Here is a 14472-nt window from a genome sequence, read left to right as displayed (position 1 = left end):
TTAATTTTGTGTGTCAACCTGACTGGGCTCAGGGATGCCCGGATAGCTGGTAGGTAGGTAGAAATAACTGTATGCGATTGAAAACAGTGTAAAGATAAAATTGCTGAAGTCAAATTGTCATTGGAAGCCCAATTGATACTGCAAAAAACCAAATTATTAGGTGAAAGAGACACACACACACCTTAAGATACACAGGGAAAATATAAAAATACAAAGAAGCTGAGCAAAAAGGAAATGGAGGATGAAGAGCAGAAATGAAAAGATGCTGATCTTGGCGAAGACACTAAATGGAATGTAATTAACAGGATAATGAAGACATTATAGCATTCAGATTTCTTCACTGCAAGCTAAAGAAAACAATTTTGGCTAATTTAACCAGAAAAAATTTAGTTAAAAATAGGGGTTAGCTCACAATCTCCAAGAAGGTCACAGCATCGGGCTTGGAGTCTATGGCCACCTGCTTCTTCCTTTAGTGACTTCTCATTCAAAGTCAGCAGCGGTACATCTCAGTGGATAAGTATACACCTTATATGTACCTGTAACCCAGCTGCTAGGAAGGCAGTGAACGTGTGGTGTCTGCCACATTCTTTAGGGTCAGATAGACTTTTCCAAATACACTGGGAGATGCTTAAATGTAGGCAAAGCCTACAGCGGGACCTGGCGATTTGCTTCTAACAACCAGAATACAATAAAAGTGATGGAATATCACTTCCATGATTAGGTTACAAAAGACTGAGTTCTCTGTTGCTAGACTCCCTCTGGCTCTTTCCACCTGCTCATTTGATGAGGCAAGCTGCTTGGTTGAGCTGCCCACCTGTCAAGGAACGGAAGATACTTGAGGCCAATGGTCATGGAGGAACTGAGGCCCTCAGTTCAGCATCCTGTAGAAAAAAGGAATCCTCCAACAGCCATCTGTGTGATCTTGGAGGCAGATCATTTCCCAGTTGAACCTTGAGATGGTTCAGTCCTGGCTGACACCGTAATTGCTGTCTGAGGCAGGTCCTGAGCTAGAGGTACACGGCTGAGCCACAGCTCGCCTCCCGACTCTCTGAAAGGGTGAGGTAATTATGTTATTGTTTTGGCCTACTACGTTTTAGAGACTTTGTTAGAGTAATAGAAAGCCAATAATAAAAAAAACAACCACAATATACCTCTTACTGATTGTTAGGTCAACTAAGACGGAAATTATTGATTATTTAGGAAAAAAGAGCAATGAAAAAACAATCACACATCACACATATGAGTGAACTTTCACTTCTGACATCAAAGGTTTGGCTTTTAGCAGGCCAATCAATGCCTCAGTGAGAACAACCAGAAAAGCAGGATACATTGAAAGAAAGGTTCTGAGTAAAGGTGTCAGAGCCTTGCTGAAGCATCTTGGACTCAAGGGGCCTAGCTCCTGGAGAGAAGCAAGCTTATTGGGTTACATTTCTGCCAAGGCTGGGGAGGAAACGAGAGTCCAAAATCTCAGAGAAAAAGACGATGGAAGCTGGTAAAGAAAGTATGGCCCCTTCCTGGCCCTCCCTTCCCCTGAAAGACCAGGCAGAGGCGGAGCAGTTTACACAGTCCTGAGGACGGGCTCCTCAGATGAGTAAGCCCCTTGCAACAGCCATCTCAGGAGGGAACACTCACATGACTCTCCCGTCGCCCCAGCCTCACTCCTCTTGTCCTCTTTATTAGGGAATGGTGATCCCTAATAAAGCAATGGCTCATGAACCCTCTGCCTGAAGCTTTGCTCAGTATTGAAACTAGATTCAAAATAAATAAACCAAAACTAAACCATTTTTAAGACACCAGTGATAGCTAATTAAGAAACATAATGGAAAAAAGCACCCGATAAGTTTTACTATGTTGTATTTTCATTATCAGTTCAAAATATTTTCTAACTTCCATTGGGATTTCTCCTTTGGAACTAGAGGATAATATAGGTAAAAAGGTACACGATAAGCATCCTCTAAGTCGGTGATGGTGAACCTTTTGAGCTTGGCGTGTCAGCATTTTGAAAAACCCTAACTTAACTCTGGTGCCGTGTCACATATAGAAATTTTTTGATAATTGCAACCATAGTAAAACAAAGACTTATATTTTTGATATTTATTTTATATATTTAAATGTCATTTAACAAAGAAAAATCTACCAAAAAAATGAGTTCGCATGTCACCTCTGACACGTGTGTCATAGGTTCGCCATCACTGCTCTAAGTGCTAGCCTTTATTATAGAAAAGCACAGATACATACACAAACTCCTATATCTATACACATAAATATGCATCATTACAAGTAAAAGACAACTTTTATAATATACTAGAGGCCCGGTGCACAAAAATTTGTGCACTCGGGGGGTCCCTCAGCCTGGCCTGTGCCCTCTCACAGTCTGGGACCCCTCGGGGGATGTCCACCTGCTGGCTTAGGCCCACTCCCTGAGGGATCAGGCCTAAGCTGGCAGTCTGACATCCCTCTGGAAGCCCAGGAGCCCTCGGGGGATGTCCACTTGCCAGCGGGGAGCAGGCCTAAGCTGCAGTCGGACATCCTTAGCACTGCTGAGGAGGCGGGAGAGGCTCCCACCATCACTGCTGTGCTGGCAGCCGTCAGCCTGGCTTGTGGCTGAGCAGAGCTCCCCCTGTGGGAGCGCACTGATCACCAGGGGCAGCTCTTGCATTGAGAGTCTGCCCCCTGGTGGTCAGTGTGTGTCATAGTGACCAGTCATTCCCAGTCATTCTGCTGTTAGGGTCAATTTGCATATTACCCTTTTATTATATGCCTGGTGCATGGGTGGGGGCTGGCTGATTTGCCCTGAAGGGTGTCCTGGATCAGGGTGAGGGTTCCACTGGGGTGCCTGGCCAGCCTGGGTGAGGGGCTGAGGGCCGTTTTCAGACTGGCCACACCCCCATCAGGGTGGGGGGTCCTGCTGGGGGGCCTGGCCAGTCTGGGTGAGTAGCTGATGGCTGTTTGCAGGCTGCCAAGCCCCCCAGCGGGGACCCTCACCTCATGAGGGTGTGGCCAGCATGGGTGAAAGGCTGATGGCTGTTTGCAGGTTGGCCACAGCCCCTTCAGTGTGGGGGTCCCTTGGGGTGCCTGGCCAGCCTGGGTGAGGAGCTGATGGCTGTTTGCAGGCTGGCCATGGCCCCCAGCCACCCAAGCTCCCAGTGGAGGCTAGCTGGGAGCAGGTATCTGGGATTTATTTATTTTCTATAATTGAAACTTTGCTGCCTTTAGTGGAGGCCACAGCCGGCCAGGGCAGGCAGGAAGTTTGGCTTCTTCCATCGCCGGGGCAACCAAGCCTCCTGCTTGCTCCAGCTCTGTGGCTGCCGGCCGCCATCTTGGTTGGGTTAATTTGCATATAGTTGCTCTGATTGGCTTGTGGGTGTGGCTTGGGGGCGTAGCGAAGGTACGGTAAATTTGCATGTTTCTCTTTTATTGGATTAGATATGATAGACAAAATAACAATAACAGCTAGCATTTAGGGAGTGTCCCATGCATGGACTCTGTATGAAAACACTATGTATTGTCACCTACATTTTACAAATGAGGAAACTGAGGCACAGTAATTTGTCCAGGTCATACAGTTGGAAAGAGATGAAGGCTAATTTTGAACACAAGTAATCTTACTCTATAAAGAGCTTTTGAATTATGGTCCAGAGAGGCATAGAGAGCATAGTAATCAGTTTCCCTTCTCAAATCCTATTAAAATAAAATAAGAAATACCTTAAGTAAATCCATAAGATATTGGAAAGCCAATGGGAATGCCAATGGCATAATAAAACAGAGAAGATTCTGGAACATATAAAGCAGTTGGTAATCAATGTATAATAAATGCTAACAGAGCTGAGAAATTACAACCTTACTACAGTGTAACTTGAGGTCCAAAAAATGAGCAGGATGGGGAAAAAGCACTCGCTGTGGTGGCCTGCCAGAGACCACAGGGCAAGGGCTGAGGAAGAGCTGTTTGGTCTCCAGCTCCATCTCAGAGAGAAGCTGCCTCTGGAATCGATTCCCAGGCTGCTGGTATAATGTGAAAGTTCCAGAAATAGGCCCTGGGCTGAAGATGAAAGTTTCCTTAGGGTCCAGGTTCTCAAGGCCATCATGAGGGACTTGGAGATCTCATATCTACAAACATGGAAAGCCAGTCTCTCCACCCAGCTTTAGATAATTACGTGGTTTGGGGGAACGCCACGATCAAGAACCTGTCTCAGCAAGCACAGCTAGCAGCTGCTGAGAAATTCAAAGTTCGAGGTGAAGTTACCTGAAACATGCGAGAAAAAGACAGACTTCTGATTAAGTGGAGAGTGAAGAGGGGAAGTTAATGAAACAGATGTGAACATTAAGGACATGGAGCTGGTCATGTCCCAAGAAAATGTGTCAAGAGCAAAGGCAGTCAGGACAGCAGTCATGACATTGTAAAGGCAATTAGCAATTATAAATGCAGCACCTGAAAATGAGAACTCTTATTTTTGTGTTTTAAAAGAGTGACTGCAGTTTGATTTGAAATTTGTGTGTTTTTTTTTTGTTTTGTTTTTTGTTTATCATTAATGCAGTTATGTCTTCTATTTCCTACTTCTTGGCCCATAGATACTACTGTAAAGGAAATGATCAGAAAAATGCAAAGAAAAATTTCTGTATGGATGCTTATACAGATATTATTGATAATAACCCTGGCCCTGCCCTTTTCCCATAAAAAAACAAAACAAAACAAAAAAACCACACACACACACACACACACACACACACCCAAACAGATAAAAAGGGGCAATAACCTATGAGAGAATAAATAAACGGTACATGCATGTAATGTATGCCATCTCATAGTTAATATATGTATTTTAGAAGGATATGAGAAAATGATCAAAATACTCTTATCAGTGGAGTAGAATTCCCTTAGTGGAACCATAATGTTTGGGAAGACTAGAGGGTTTAGTTAATTAGCTAAAGAAAATCTTTCTCAGTGTGCATTCCTAAAGACTAGCTGGTGGGGATGACTTATTATGTAAATGGAATTCTTGGTCTTTAAATCCCCTCCTACAGGCATTGGTTACTCTCTTTCCTCTGGTTCTCACCCCTGTATCCCTGATTGAAATCCATCTAACCCATTTTAAGGTTTCTTCCTCTTTGTCTTTACTGGAGTCCATACCTAGTCAGTTGGTACTGTCCAGGTGGAGAGCATGGGGTTAGGGAAGGGATCTCCAAATCTTCTGGCCCATCAGAGAGGGGCAAACAAAAACAAAATAAAAAAGGAAGCCCTTGCACAGCACATGGCTCCCTTCCTAGCAGAGACACCTCTCTGACTCAGCCTCTGCTGCATGATTATTCCAGCAATGACAGTGGCTCTTTCCTCCTCTCACCAATGCCCCCCTCCTAGGAGGGGCCTTCTGCTATGGAGAGAGAAGCTTCTCGGCTGTAAATGCATGTTTGTTATTCCTGGGTGGCAAAATATCTCTTTCGTTTTCAGTATTTTTCAAAATTTCAACAAATAGCATGTAAGTGGGAGAGGAAAAAAGAATTTCCCCTCTACCCTTCTAAATTCTTGGCTAAGACTCCCTTGTAATAAAAAAGATTAATAGAAGAAAAGCGAACAGTTTACTGGTAATAACATGTATGTATACCTCCTGTACTAGTATATGTGGGTAACTCCTCTAAATGGCCAAGCCCAGCACCTTAAATGACATCTTCAGCTAAAGACAAAAGAAAGATTTTGGAGGAGGGGCAGCTATGAGAGGTGACCAGAAAAAGCACAGTAAACAAGTATATGGTTATTATGCAGATTGAGCTCATTACCTTCTCCATTGATAAGAGTTTCTAGAGGTTTAGAGTCACCCTTCTGTTCCTGATACAGAGCTGTAGACACCCTACAAGCAGAGATTTTCCTTACAAATGTAAATGTCCTGGCTTGGGGGAAGGGGATGAAAATGGGGGACATCTGTAATACTGTCAACAATAAAGAAGAAATAAAAAAATGCAAATCTCCTTTTATTAAAAGTAACTTCTTGGTTTTTAGAGCTTTTCCTGTATCTGCTGTTACTGAAAAATAATCAGTTCAATATAATTCTTATGCGAAGAGGCAATTTTGGGGTGCCATATTCTGCTTCTTTTTATTTGCAAGTGATAAAATTTGAAAAAAATTCAATCAATATCATATTAAATATTTTCTTTTTGTCTGTTTAAGAGTTATGAACATGATCTCTTTGACAATTGGGGATTTCTTGTGTGTGTTTTTGGTTTTAAAACCCACTTTATTAGGATTAACATTTTCCTATACAAATTTTTTCTTATCACTACTACCCGTGGGTATCATTCTCATTACTGTCATCAAATATTTCTTGTTATTTAGTAAATGGATTTCAGCATAAATATATATATAAATAAATTGTATATATTTATTTTAGAAATTTTAAAATCTAAATTACTGGGAGTTTATAATTTTTCAGGTGTAAAATTTGGCTTCCATAAAGGTCATCTTAAAACCAAAATATCTTTTAAAATCAGGGGAAAGTCTGTTCACTGAGCACTGAAAAAGATAAAACATAAGCTGAAAGGAGGTAAATCTCTCCACTGTTATGAGTTACCTCTTGCACATATATTACTTTTAATCTATTTTAAATTAGCTTTTTATTCTGAGCATATGTTCTTGCATTATGCATAACCTGTTCAATTGTTGGCAGCGATGCAGGCTCTGGGTTCTTGACTTTGTGCAGGAAAGTTTTCACAATATGAGCCCAGGTGATTTTGAGAGTACATTTATTAAAGCTGGGGGGCAGGGAAAACAAAGGAAGGCCTAAGATAGAAGAGGCAAGATTATAAATAGTAGTGAGGCTAAACATGGCTGCTTTGGCCCTTTAGAAAGAAAGTCACAGAGACAGAAGAAGTGAGCCAGCTGGCTGTGTGGACTCAGGAAACAAGTTACCAAGGCAAAAGAAGGGTCCTTGGAGAAAGAAAGCAAAGATATGTGCCTTAAGAAAAAAGGGGGTGGGGGGAGAGGGGAAGGTACAGATGTGTGTGTGTGTGTGTGTGAGAGAGAGAGAGAGAGAGAGAGAGAGAGAGAGAGAGAGAGAGAGAGAGAGAGAGAGGACTAGGTCCTTTGCCTTAAGGATTTTTACCTTTTTCCTAAAGGCAGTAATTATAGCGGAGTCTCAGGAGAGGATCTCAATAGAATATTCATCAGCTTTCCTGGTGTGTCCTTTCAGGGGTGTGGTCTCTACTGATTGATTGGTGCTAGAGTAGGGGGTCATTGTTCATTGTATCTTGTCCTGAGGTCAGCCATGGCATTGCTTCATCACTTCATCTGGTTTTGCTGCTTTCTTGGGCCTCCAGCTGATTTGATGCTGATCAGAACCTCATTGTCTTAATGCTTGAAGGAGAGGTCTTGCAAGGGAGAAGGAGGCAGCTGAGTCAGGGTGCTGGATCGGGCCAGTTTGAATCAGTCATCTGTCTCAGTCTCCCCGGTCCCTTTGCCAAGGAGCTTTCCTAGCTTCTTACTATCCTGCCTCACTATTAGTCTTGGTATGCTGTCTTTTTACCCCTAATTGTTTCTCTTAAGATTTTTAAAAAAAACCTTACATTAATATTTAACCTTTTTTTTTCTGCCGAAAACCTTTTTTAATAGAATATCCTTCTTTAGGTAGTTAATGATTTCCTTTTCAGTGTTGCTTTTAAAATTCCAACTATTTCTTTTATACTCAGATCTTGGAAAGAGTTTTGCTATTACTTAGGGTGGGTGTTCTCTATCTTGGCACTACTGAAGTTTTGGGCCAGACGATTTTTTGTTGTGGGGAGCTGCTCTATATATCATAGGATCTTCAGCAGCATCCCTGGCCTGTACCCAACTCCATTCCAAAGCACCACCCACTTGTGTGACAACAAAAAACGTCTTCAGACATGGACAAGTGCCCCCCAGGAATGGGGGAATGGGGGTGGGATGGGGAGTGGGAGTGGGAGTGGTCCAAGTTGCTCCCTGTTGAGAACCACAGAGCTAGGGTGAATTTTGGGCTTGTGTTACCATGTTCAATCATAAATTATCCACAAATTATTATCTGAAACAAGTGAACAGGCCGTTTGCAGCAGGATATTGTTTTCAGACAGTAGACAGATAAGAGCCTAGGAAATATCACACTTACTCAACAAAATGCCCCACTCACTCCTGTTATTTTCTTTCTGCCAGTGGCATCAAAAACAATTTTGAAGAAGCTTGGCTATGATGCTTCGTGCTATCAATCAAAAAAAGGCCAGACATGTAACACCTCCAATCCTACTCCAGTATTCTAGCTTTGCCTGCTATGAAGGAGCAGAAATGTAGATGAAATTCAAGTTTACCTCTGTTAAAAACAAGACAGCAAGCCCAAAGTGGAGTTGCTTAATTACACTTTCTCTCCTAGAAATAGAATCTTAAACCAGTCAATCAGGTATCACCCAATTTGCACTAGTTAGGTCATCTGACAGATAGGACCCTGCACTCCCCTAAAGCAGCAATTTTCAACCTTTTTCATCTCATGGCACACATAAACTAATTACTAAAATTCTAAATAAAGCACACCAAAAATATATATATAATATTTTTTTCTTATCTGACAAAAAATAGGTATAATTTTCCTTTTTCTTTATTTTATTTTATTTTTATTTTTACTTAAAGGGGAGGCTTTATTATACACCCCCTTCCACTATAAGAAAAGGGTCCCCCTCCCTAGCTACCCTCCCATCCCCAGAACGAACACACACATACACACACACACACACACACACACACACATATACGCACCTACTAAGGCACAGCCAGCGTGGGCACAGGCTTTGGCAATGAGGCCCTCAGGGTCTGACCAGCTGCTATGTGGGGTGTGGGGTGTGGGGTGTGGAGCTCAGCACCTTTGGAGTTGGGGTGGAGTGGGGGGTGACCAAGAAGTCCCAGGGCTCCCAAGGAAAGCGGAAGAAGGGAAGTGGGAAGAAGTGGTACAGGAAACAAGGCAGGCAAGAAAGCAAACAGGGAGGATCGCCAGGAAAGAACCCACTAGGGAGGAAAGGAGAGAGAGAGTGAGGAGAGAAAGGCAACACCGGGTGTGGGCAGCCAAAGACGCAGGAAGGGATGGGGACAGAGAGTAGGGGACGGGGGAGAGCAGGGGACAGAAATGGGAGAGGAGCCCCAGGCGGAGGACATCGGAGGAGATCAGAACCCGGTAGAGACACCCTGGCAGAGAAGAGGGCACCGGGAGCTCCGAAACAGCCTCAGACAGAGACCGGGTGGGCCGAGTACACCAGGTCAGCCACGTAGGCCAGCAGGTTGATGGCCGTCAGAATGGCCACGGCCAGGCGGCGGTCCCAGGCGCACACGTAGCGAACGTGGCTGATACTGCAGACGGAATCCCTCCTGCGCTCGGGGAAGCCGCCGTACCTCTCGTGGAACTGGTAGAGAGGCCAGAGGACCATGGCCGAGGCGTAGAAGAGGACGGAGAGCAGGGCCAGGCCGGACAGGAAGCTGGGGAAGGGGATGGGCAGCGCGTTGGTGAAGTTGAACAGGTTCATCAGGATGGCCACGACAGCCAGGATGAAGCAGATGGCGTAGACGGCCACGCACCACTCCAGCGCCGGCTTGTACTTGTACAGGTAGGGGTCGCTGATGAAGGCGAAGATGATGCCGGCCACGACGGTCTCCACCACCTTGAGCTGGCCTGGCACGGTGGCCATGTAGCCTGTGATCTTGCCGGGCCGGGCCCGGGTCGAGGCCACCTCGGTGGCATAAGCCAAGCACGCAATGCAGGAGAAGACGGTGGCGGCGATGGCGTGGCCCCTGGTGCGGCCGTGACCCAGCAACTGGACGTAGGTGGTGGGGTAGATGATGGAGGCCGAGAGGCAGAGGAGGGTGGCGTAGTAGGCGTAGATGATGGGGAAGTTGCGCCAGAAGAGCGGGAAGCGAGCCTGGAGCCCACCTAGCTCCACCACGATGATGATGATGGTCACGGCGAAGCAGAAGCACCAGGCGAACATGCACCAGTCACCCGAGAACCCTACATATGCGTCCACACTGGCTACCAGCGAGAAGGCCAGGCAGGTGGAAAGCAGCTGGAGCAGGCGGCACAGAACCTCAGGGGACCCCAGGATGCTCGGGGAGCCCGAAGAGGATGCCATCGTCACCGGCATGGCCGCAGTCTTAGCTGAGGACCCCAACGGGCTGAAGTCAGACACCTGGAAAAGGTGAGTCAGAGCATGAGGCGGAGAGAGAAGACGTCAGCGTCCAGCTCAGCCAACTCTGCCCTTGGAGACCCAGGCGACAGCCCAGCCCCGGGAGAAGGCTCCCTGCTTCGCTAGGAAACTCAGCAGCAGCTCGGGCCACACCTCCTGGCCAAGGCAGCCCCCCCTCCCCCTCTCCCGCCCCCTGCCCCCCAAACCGCCGGGGTTGAAACCAAGGCCACTGGGCGAAAGTCAAAATAGGTATAATTTTGATACAGACAACTATTATTGTGTTGGCTGTTGGGATTTTTTTATTTGACAGTCTAAGGCAGTGGTTCTCAACCTGTGGGTCGCGAACCCTTTGGGGGTGGAACGACCCTTTCACAGGGGTCTCCTAAGACCATCAGAAAACACATATATAATTACATACTGTTTTTGTGATTAATCACTATGCTTTAATTATGTTCAATTTGTAACCATGAAATTGGGGGTCACCACAACATGAGGCACTGTATTAAAGGGTCGCGGCATTAGGAAGGTTAAGAACCTCTGGTCCAAGGGAAAAGAGGTCAGAGCCCCTGATTAGATAGGCAGATTAGGCAGATATTTCATGTTTTAAAAATTCTTGCCACATCCCAATGTGCCTGCCATGACACGTGGATGGAAAACACTGCCCTGAAGAAAAGTAACCTTGTAACAACCAGCCTGATTTTTTGCCGAGTATAACTTCCTTGTTCCCGTTCCCTCTGACTATAAAGTCTTAAACACCTGAATGGTTAAGCCTGGCTGGTGTGGCCCAGGCCCAGTGGTTGAGCATAGACTTGTGAACCAGGAGGTCAGGGTTCGATTCCCTGGTTCCATAGCTGGTCAGGGCACATACCCCAGGTGTGGCCTCGATCCCCAGTGTGGGGTGTGCAGAAGGCAGCCAATCAATGATTCGCTCTTATCATTGATATTTCTCTCTTTCTCTTTGAAATCAATAAAAATATATTTAAAAATAACCTTTTTTTGAATGGAAGAAGCTACATTGATTATCTCCAGGGGTGGGCAAACTTTTTAACTCGAGGGCCACAAAGGGTTCTTAAACTGGACCGGGGGGCCGGAACAAAAGCATGGATGGAGTGTTTGTGTGAACTAATATAAATTCAAAGTAAACATCATTACATAAAAGGGTACAGTCTTTTTTTTTTTTTTTTAGTTTTATTCATTTCAAACAGGCCTGATCCGGCCTGCGGGCCGTAGTTTGCCCACGGCTGTCTTAGACACTTCTAGCAGCACAGGTTTTTTATTTTTAAAATAAATAACTTTTTAAAAGTACATAATAGTTCTTTTGAATGAAAATTTTAGTTAATATTTACTTATTTAATCCATATTTATTGAGCTATTACTAATGTCAGCCACCATAGTGTATGCTTCAGAGAAAAGGTTAATTAAGCAGATAGGCTCTAAGTACTTTATAATCTAGCACAAGGGCAGGTGGTGGGAAACCAGGTAAGTGCATATCTGACCACAATGCAAGGCTACTATGATGAAGGTTACAAAAATCACATTTCATGTTTGAGTTTGGTAGAAAAATAGACGATTTTCAGCTAAGGGGAATCGGCCAGCTGTATTTGAGATCCTTCTAAAGCAGCAGTTCTCAACCTGTGGGTCGCGACCCCTTTGGCGCTCGAACGACCCTTTCACAGGGGTTGCCTAAGACCATCCTGCATATCAGATATTTACATTATGATTCATAACAGTAGCAACATTACAGTTATGAAGTAGCAACGAAAATAATTTTATGGGTGGGTCACACAACATGAGGAACTGTATTTAAAGGGCCAGAAGGCTGAGAACCACTGTTAAAGCTTGCGTAGCCCTGTCATGTCATGCTGACTCAGTTGCATTCCAGATGTCAGTCAGGTTAAGGACATCCAGTGGGCACAGTAATTCAACATATTTCTATGCCTTTAACATGTCAGGTAAAAGGCCTTTAAACATTTTCAAGATCCAAGCCAGAAAGACCAAGGGAGAAAATAATGCTTGGGTATCTTTTTGTAATTTTTAAAAATTTAATATGATCCTTTCTAAATCAGACATACTCTTAAAATATTTATTGGTTTGAAGTTCTCAAAGTATTTTGGAGGAGATTGAGGGAAGCATTTTTGGTAGAAATTTGGAAACTAATTATCTCATAGCTTTGATGGTATTTATATGCAGTTTAAATATCCGTGAGCATTCAGAGAAGATACCAGATTCTTGGAAAAATTTCAGTTCAAGGGAAGTTGGCAAGGATTAAGGCACTTAGTAAGGGTAGAGGGGGACTGGTCAGCTAGGTTATATTTGGAAACCTTCATTAGGGGAAGTCAACTATGAAGAGGTGCAAGAGGCAAAGAAAAAGAGCGAAGGAAAGAATTATACCAAACTTGCGGGTTGAAATGACAAATGCAGAATGCAATGGAGTATAAAATGAAATGAAGAACATGATGGATGATCAAAGAGATTCAACAGATATGGAAACCACCCATCTATATTCCTTCATGTTCCCTTAATGCCAGTACATACATTTTCCAATTTCTGACATCTTTGTTGCATTTTCAGATGTCTGCTGTCTTTTTTGAATGTGAGATTGAGTCACCCAAAACTTTGACTTTACTTGTATAGGGTAGCAAATGACTAGTTTGGTAACAACTACAAATTACTAAGAGAACATAATAGTTTTAGTTAATTTGTTTAAGCAGCAAAAATATATTTTGTATCACATGGAGCAGCGGTCGCCAACCTTTTGGACCTCATGAACCACCAGTGGTCCGACCACTGGTTGGCAACCGCTGACATGGAGCACACCAAAATGTTATGACTGCGTCTTTGTCTTACAGATTGCATTCCCACCTGGAAACTACAGTTTAACCAGCTGCACCATGCCTTAAACACAGGGGCCGATTAATAATTACCAGCTTGATCACCTGAATCATTCATATATTTGTTCAATAAGTACTGGCTGAGCACTAGTATGTCCAGGCACTGTTCTAAGTACTGGCAACAGCTGAGTGAAACCCCCCCCCCCCCACAATATTTGATGAAGCCAGTGTTCTAGTAAAGATGTTAGATTTGAAAAGGAACAAACAAAATACACACTATATAAACGTATAATGTTAATAGTAAAGCAATATGAAAGAGTAAAACTGGGCAATGGTTAGAGTTAAAATTGAAGTGGAGGAGTCGATTCAAGTAGCAAGGTTAAGGAAAGTCTTTTTTATGAGGTTTGTCTGAGCAAAGATCTAAGTGAATTGATGGAGCAAGCCATAACTAATGGAAGAAGAGTGAAAAGGGAGTATACTTGGGGAATACTTAAGTTCAGCCCAGGGCAGGAAGGAATAACAGGGATGGGAGATAGGGTGGTGAGGAGGTACGGAGGTGTCTTCAGAGAGGCCTCAGGAGTTAGTGAAGACTTGTAGGACATGCTAAGGTTTTTGATGTTGCATGGAATGTGATGGGAAGCCCTTGCTGGGTCCTGAGCGAGGGGAATGACATGACTGGATTTACATTTGAATAGCATCATCCTGGCTGCTGTAGGAGATGGATTCAAGGGTAAGAAGCAGGCTGACAGGAGGCTATTTTGATAGTGCTGGGACACCATGATGGTGGTTTGAACGGGGATGGTGGGGGTGAAGCTGAATAGTAGTAGTGAACTTTGGAAGAATTTTATTTTTTAAATATATTTTATTGATTTTTTACAGAGAGAAAGGGAGAGAGATAGTTAGAAACATCGATGAGAGAGAAACATCGATCAGCTGCCTCCTGCACATCTCCTACTGGGGATGTGCCCGCAACCCAGGTACATGCCCTTGACCGGAATCAAACCTGGGACCTCTCAGTCCGCAGGCCGACGCTCTATCCACTGAGCCAAACCGGTTTCGGCATGGAAGGATTTTTTAATACACTGACTATAGATATGAAAAATTAAAGTCTAGGATGACCCCACAGATTTTTGTTCAAGCAACTGGATAAATGAACACCTGGTTTACTGGCATAATGAAGATTGGGAAACTAGCAAGTTTGGGGGTGTAGTTTGCTTTTGAACTGGAACAGTTTGCAATGACTGATAGGTATCTAAGTAGAGCAGTCAAGGAGATAGTGTGACATGTAAGTCTTGAGTTCAGTGGAGAGGTTAGAATAGGAGACATAAATGGTGGCCTTGTCTGCACATGGCACTATGTTATGTGTTAACACTGCTTCTGTTCTGCTGGACAACTGAGTTCACTCTGTATGGAGGGCTCACAATATGCAGATTGTGCTTTGCTATCCTCTTTAAAAATCATACCCTCCCACCCACACAAC

The 14472-nt window shown here is 44.1% G+C and overlaps 1 protein-coding gene across 1 annotated transcript; it reads right to left on the bottom strand.

Annotated features, from left to right (window-relative positions):
• Positions 1 to 9207: 9207 nt before the first annotated feature.
• On the bottom strand, positions 9208 to 10119 carry LOC308518107 (myeloid-associated differentiation marker-like; the record flags this gene model as incomplete). Its single annotated transcript, XM_081089676.1, has 1 exon — positions 9208 to 10119. One exon carries the CDS (start codon positions 10117 to 10119, stop codon positions 9208 to 9210), a length of 912 nt encoding a protein of 303 aa, XP_080945802.1.
• Positions 10120 to 14472: the final 4353 nt, after the last annotated feature.

This window comes from Myotis nattereri (assembly GCF_964212035.1).
Source record: "Myotis nattereri genome assembly, chromosome: 4".
NCBI classification, from domain to species: Eukaryota; Metazoa; Chordata; class Mammalia; order Chiroptera; family Vespertilionidae; genus Myotis; species Myotis nattereri.
The sequence above is the reverse complement of the archived record's forward strand: the minus strand, read 5'-3'. Positions and strand labels throughout refer to the sequence as shown.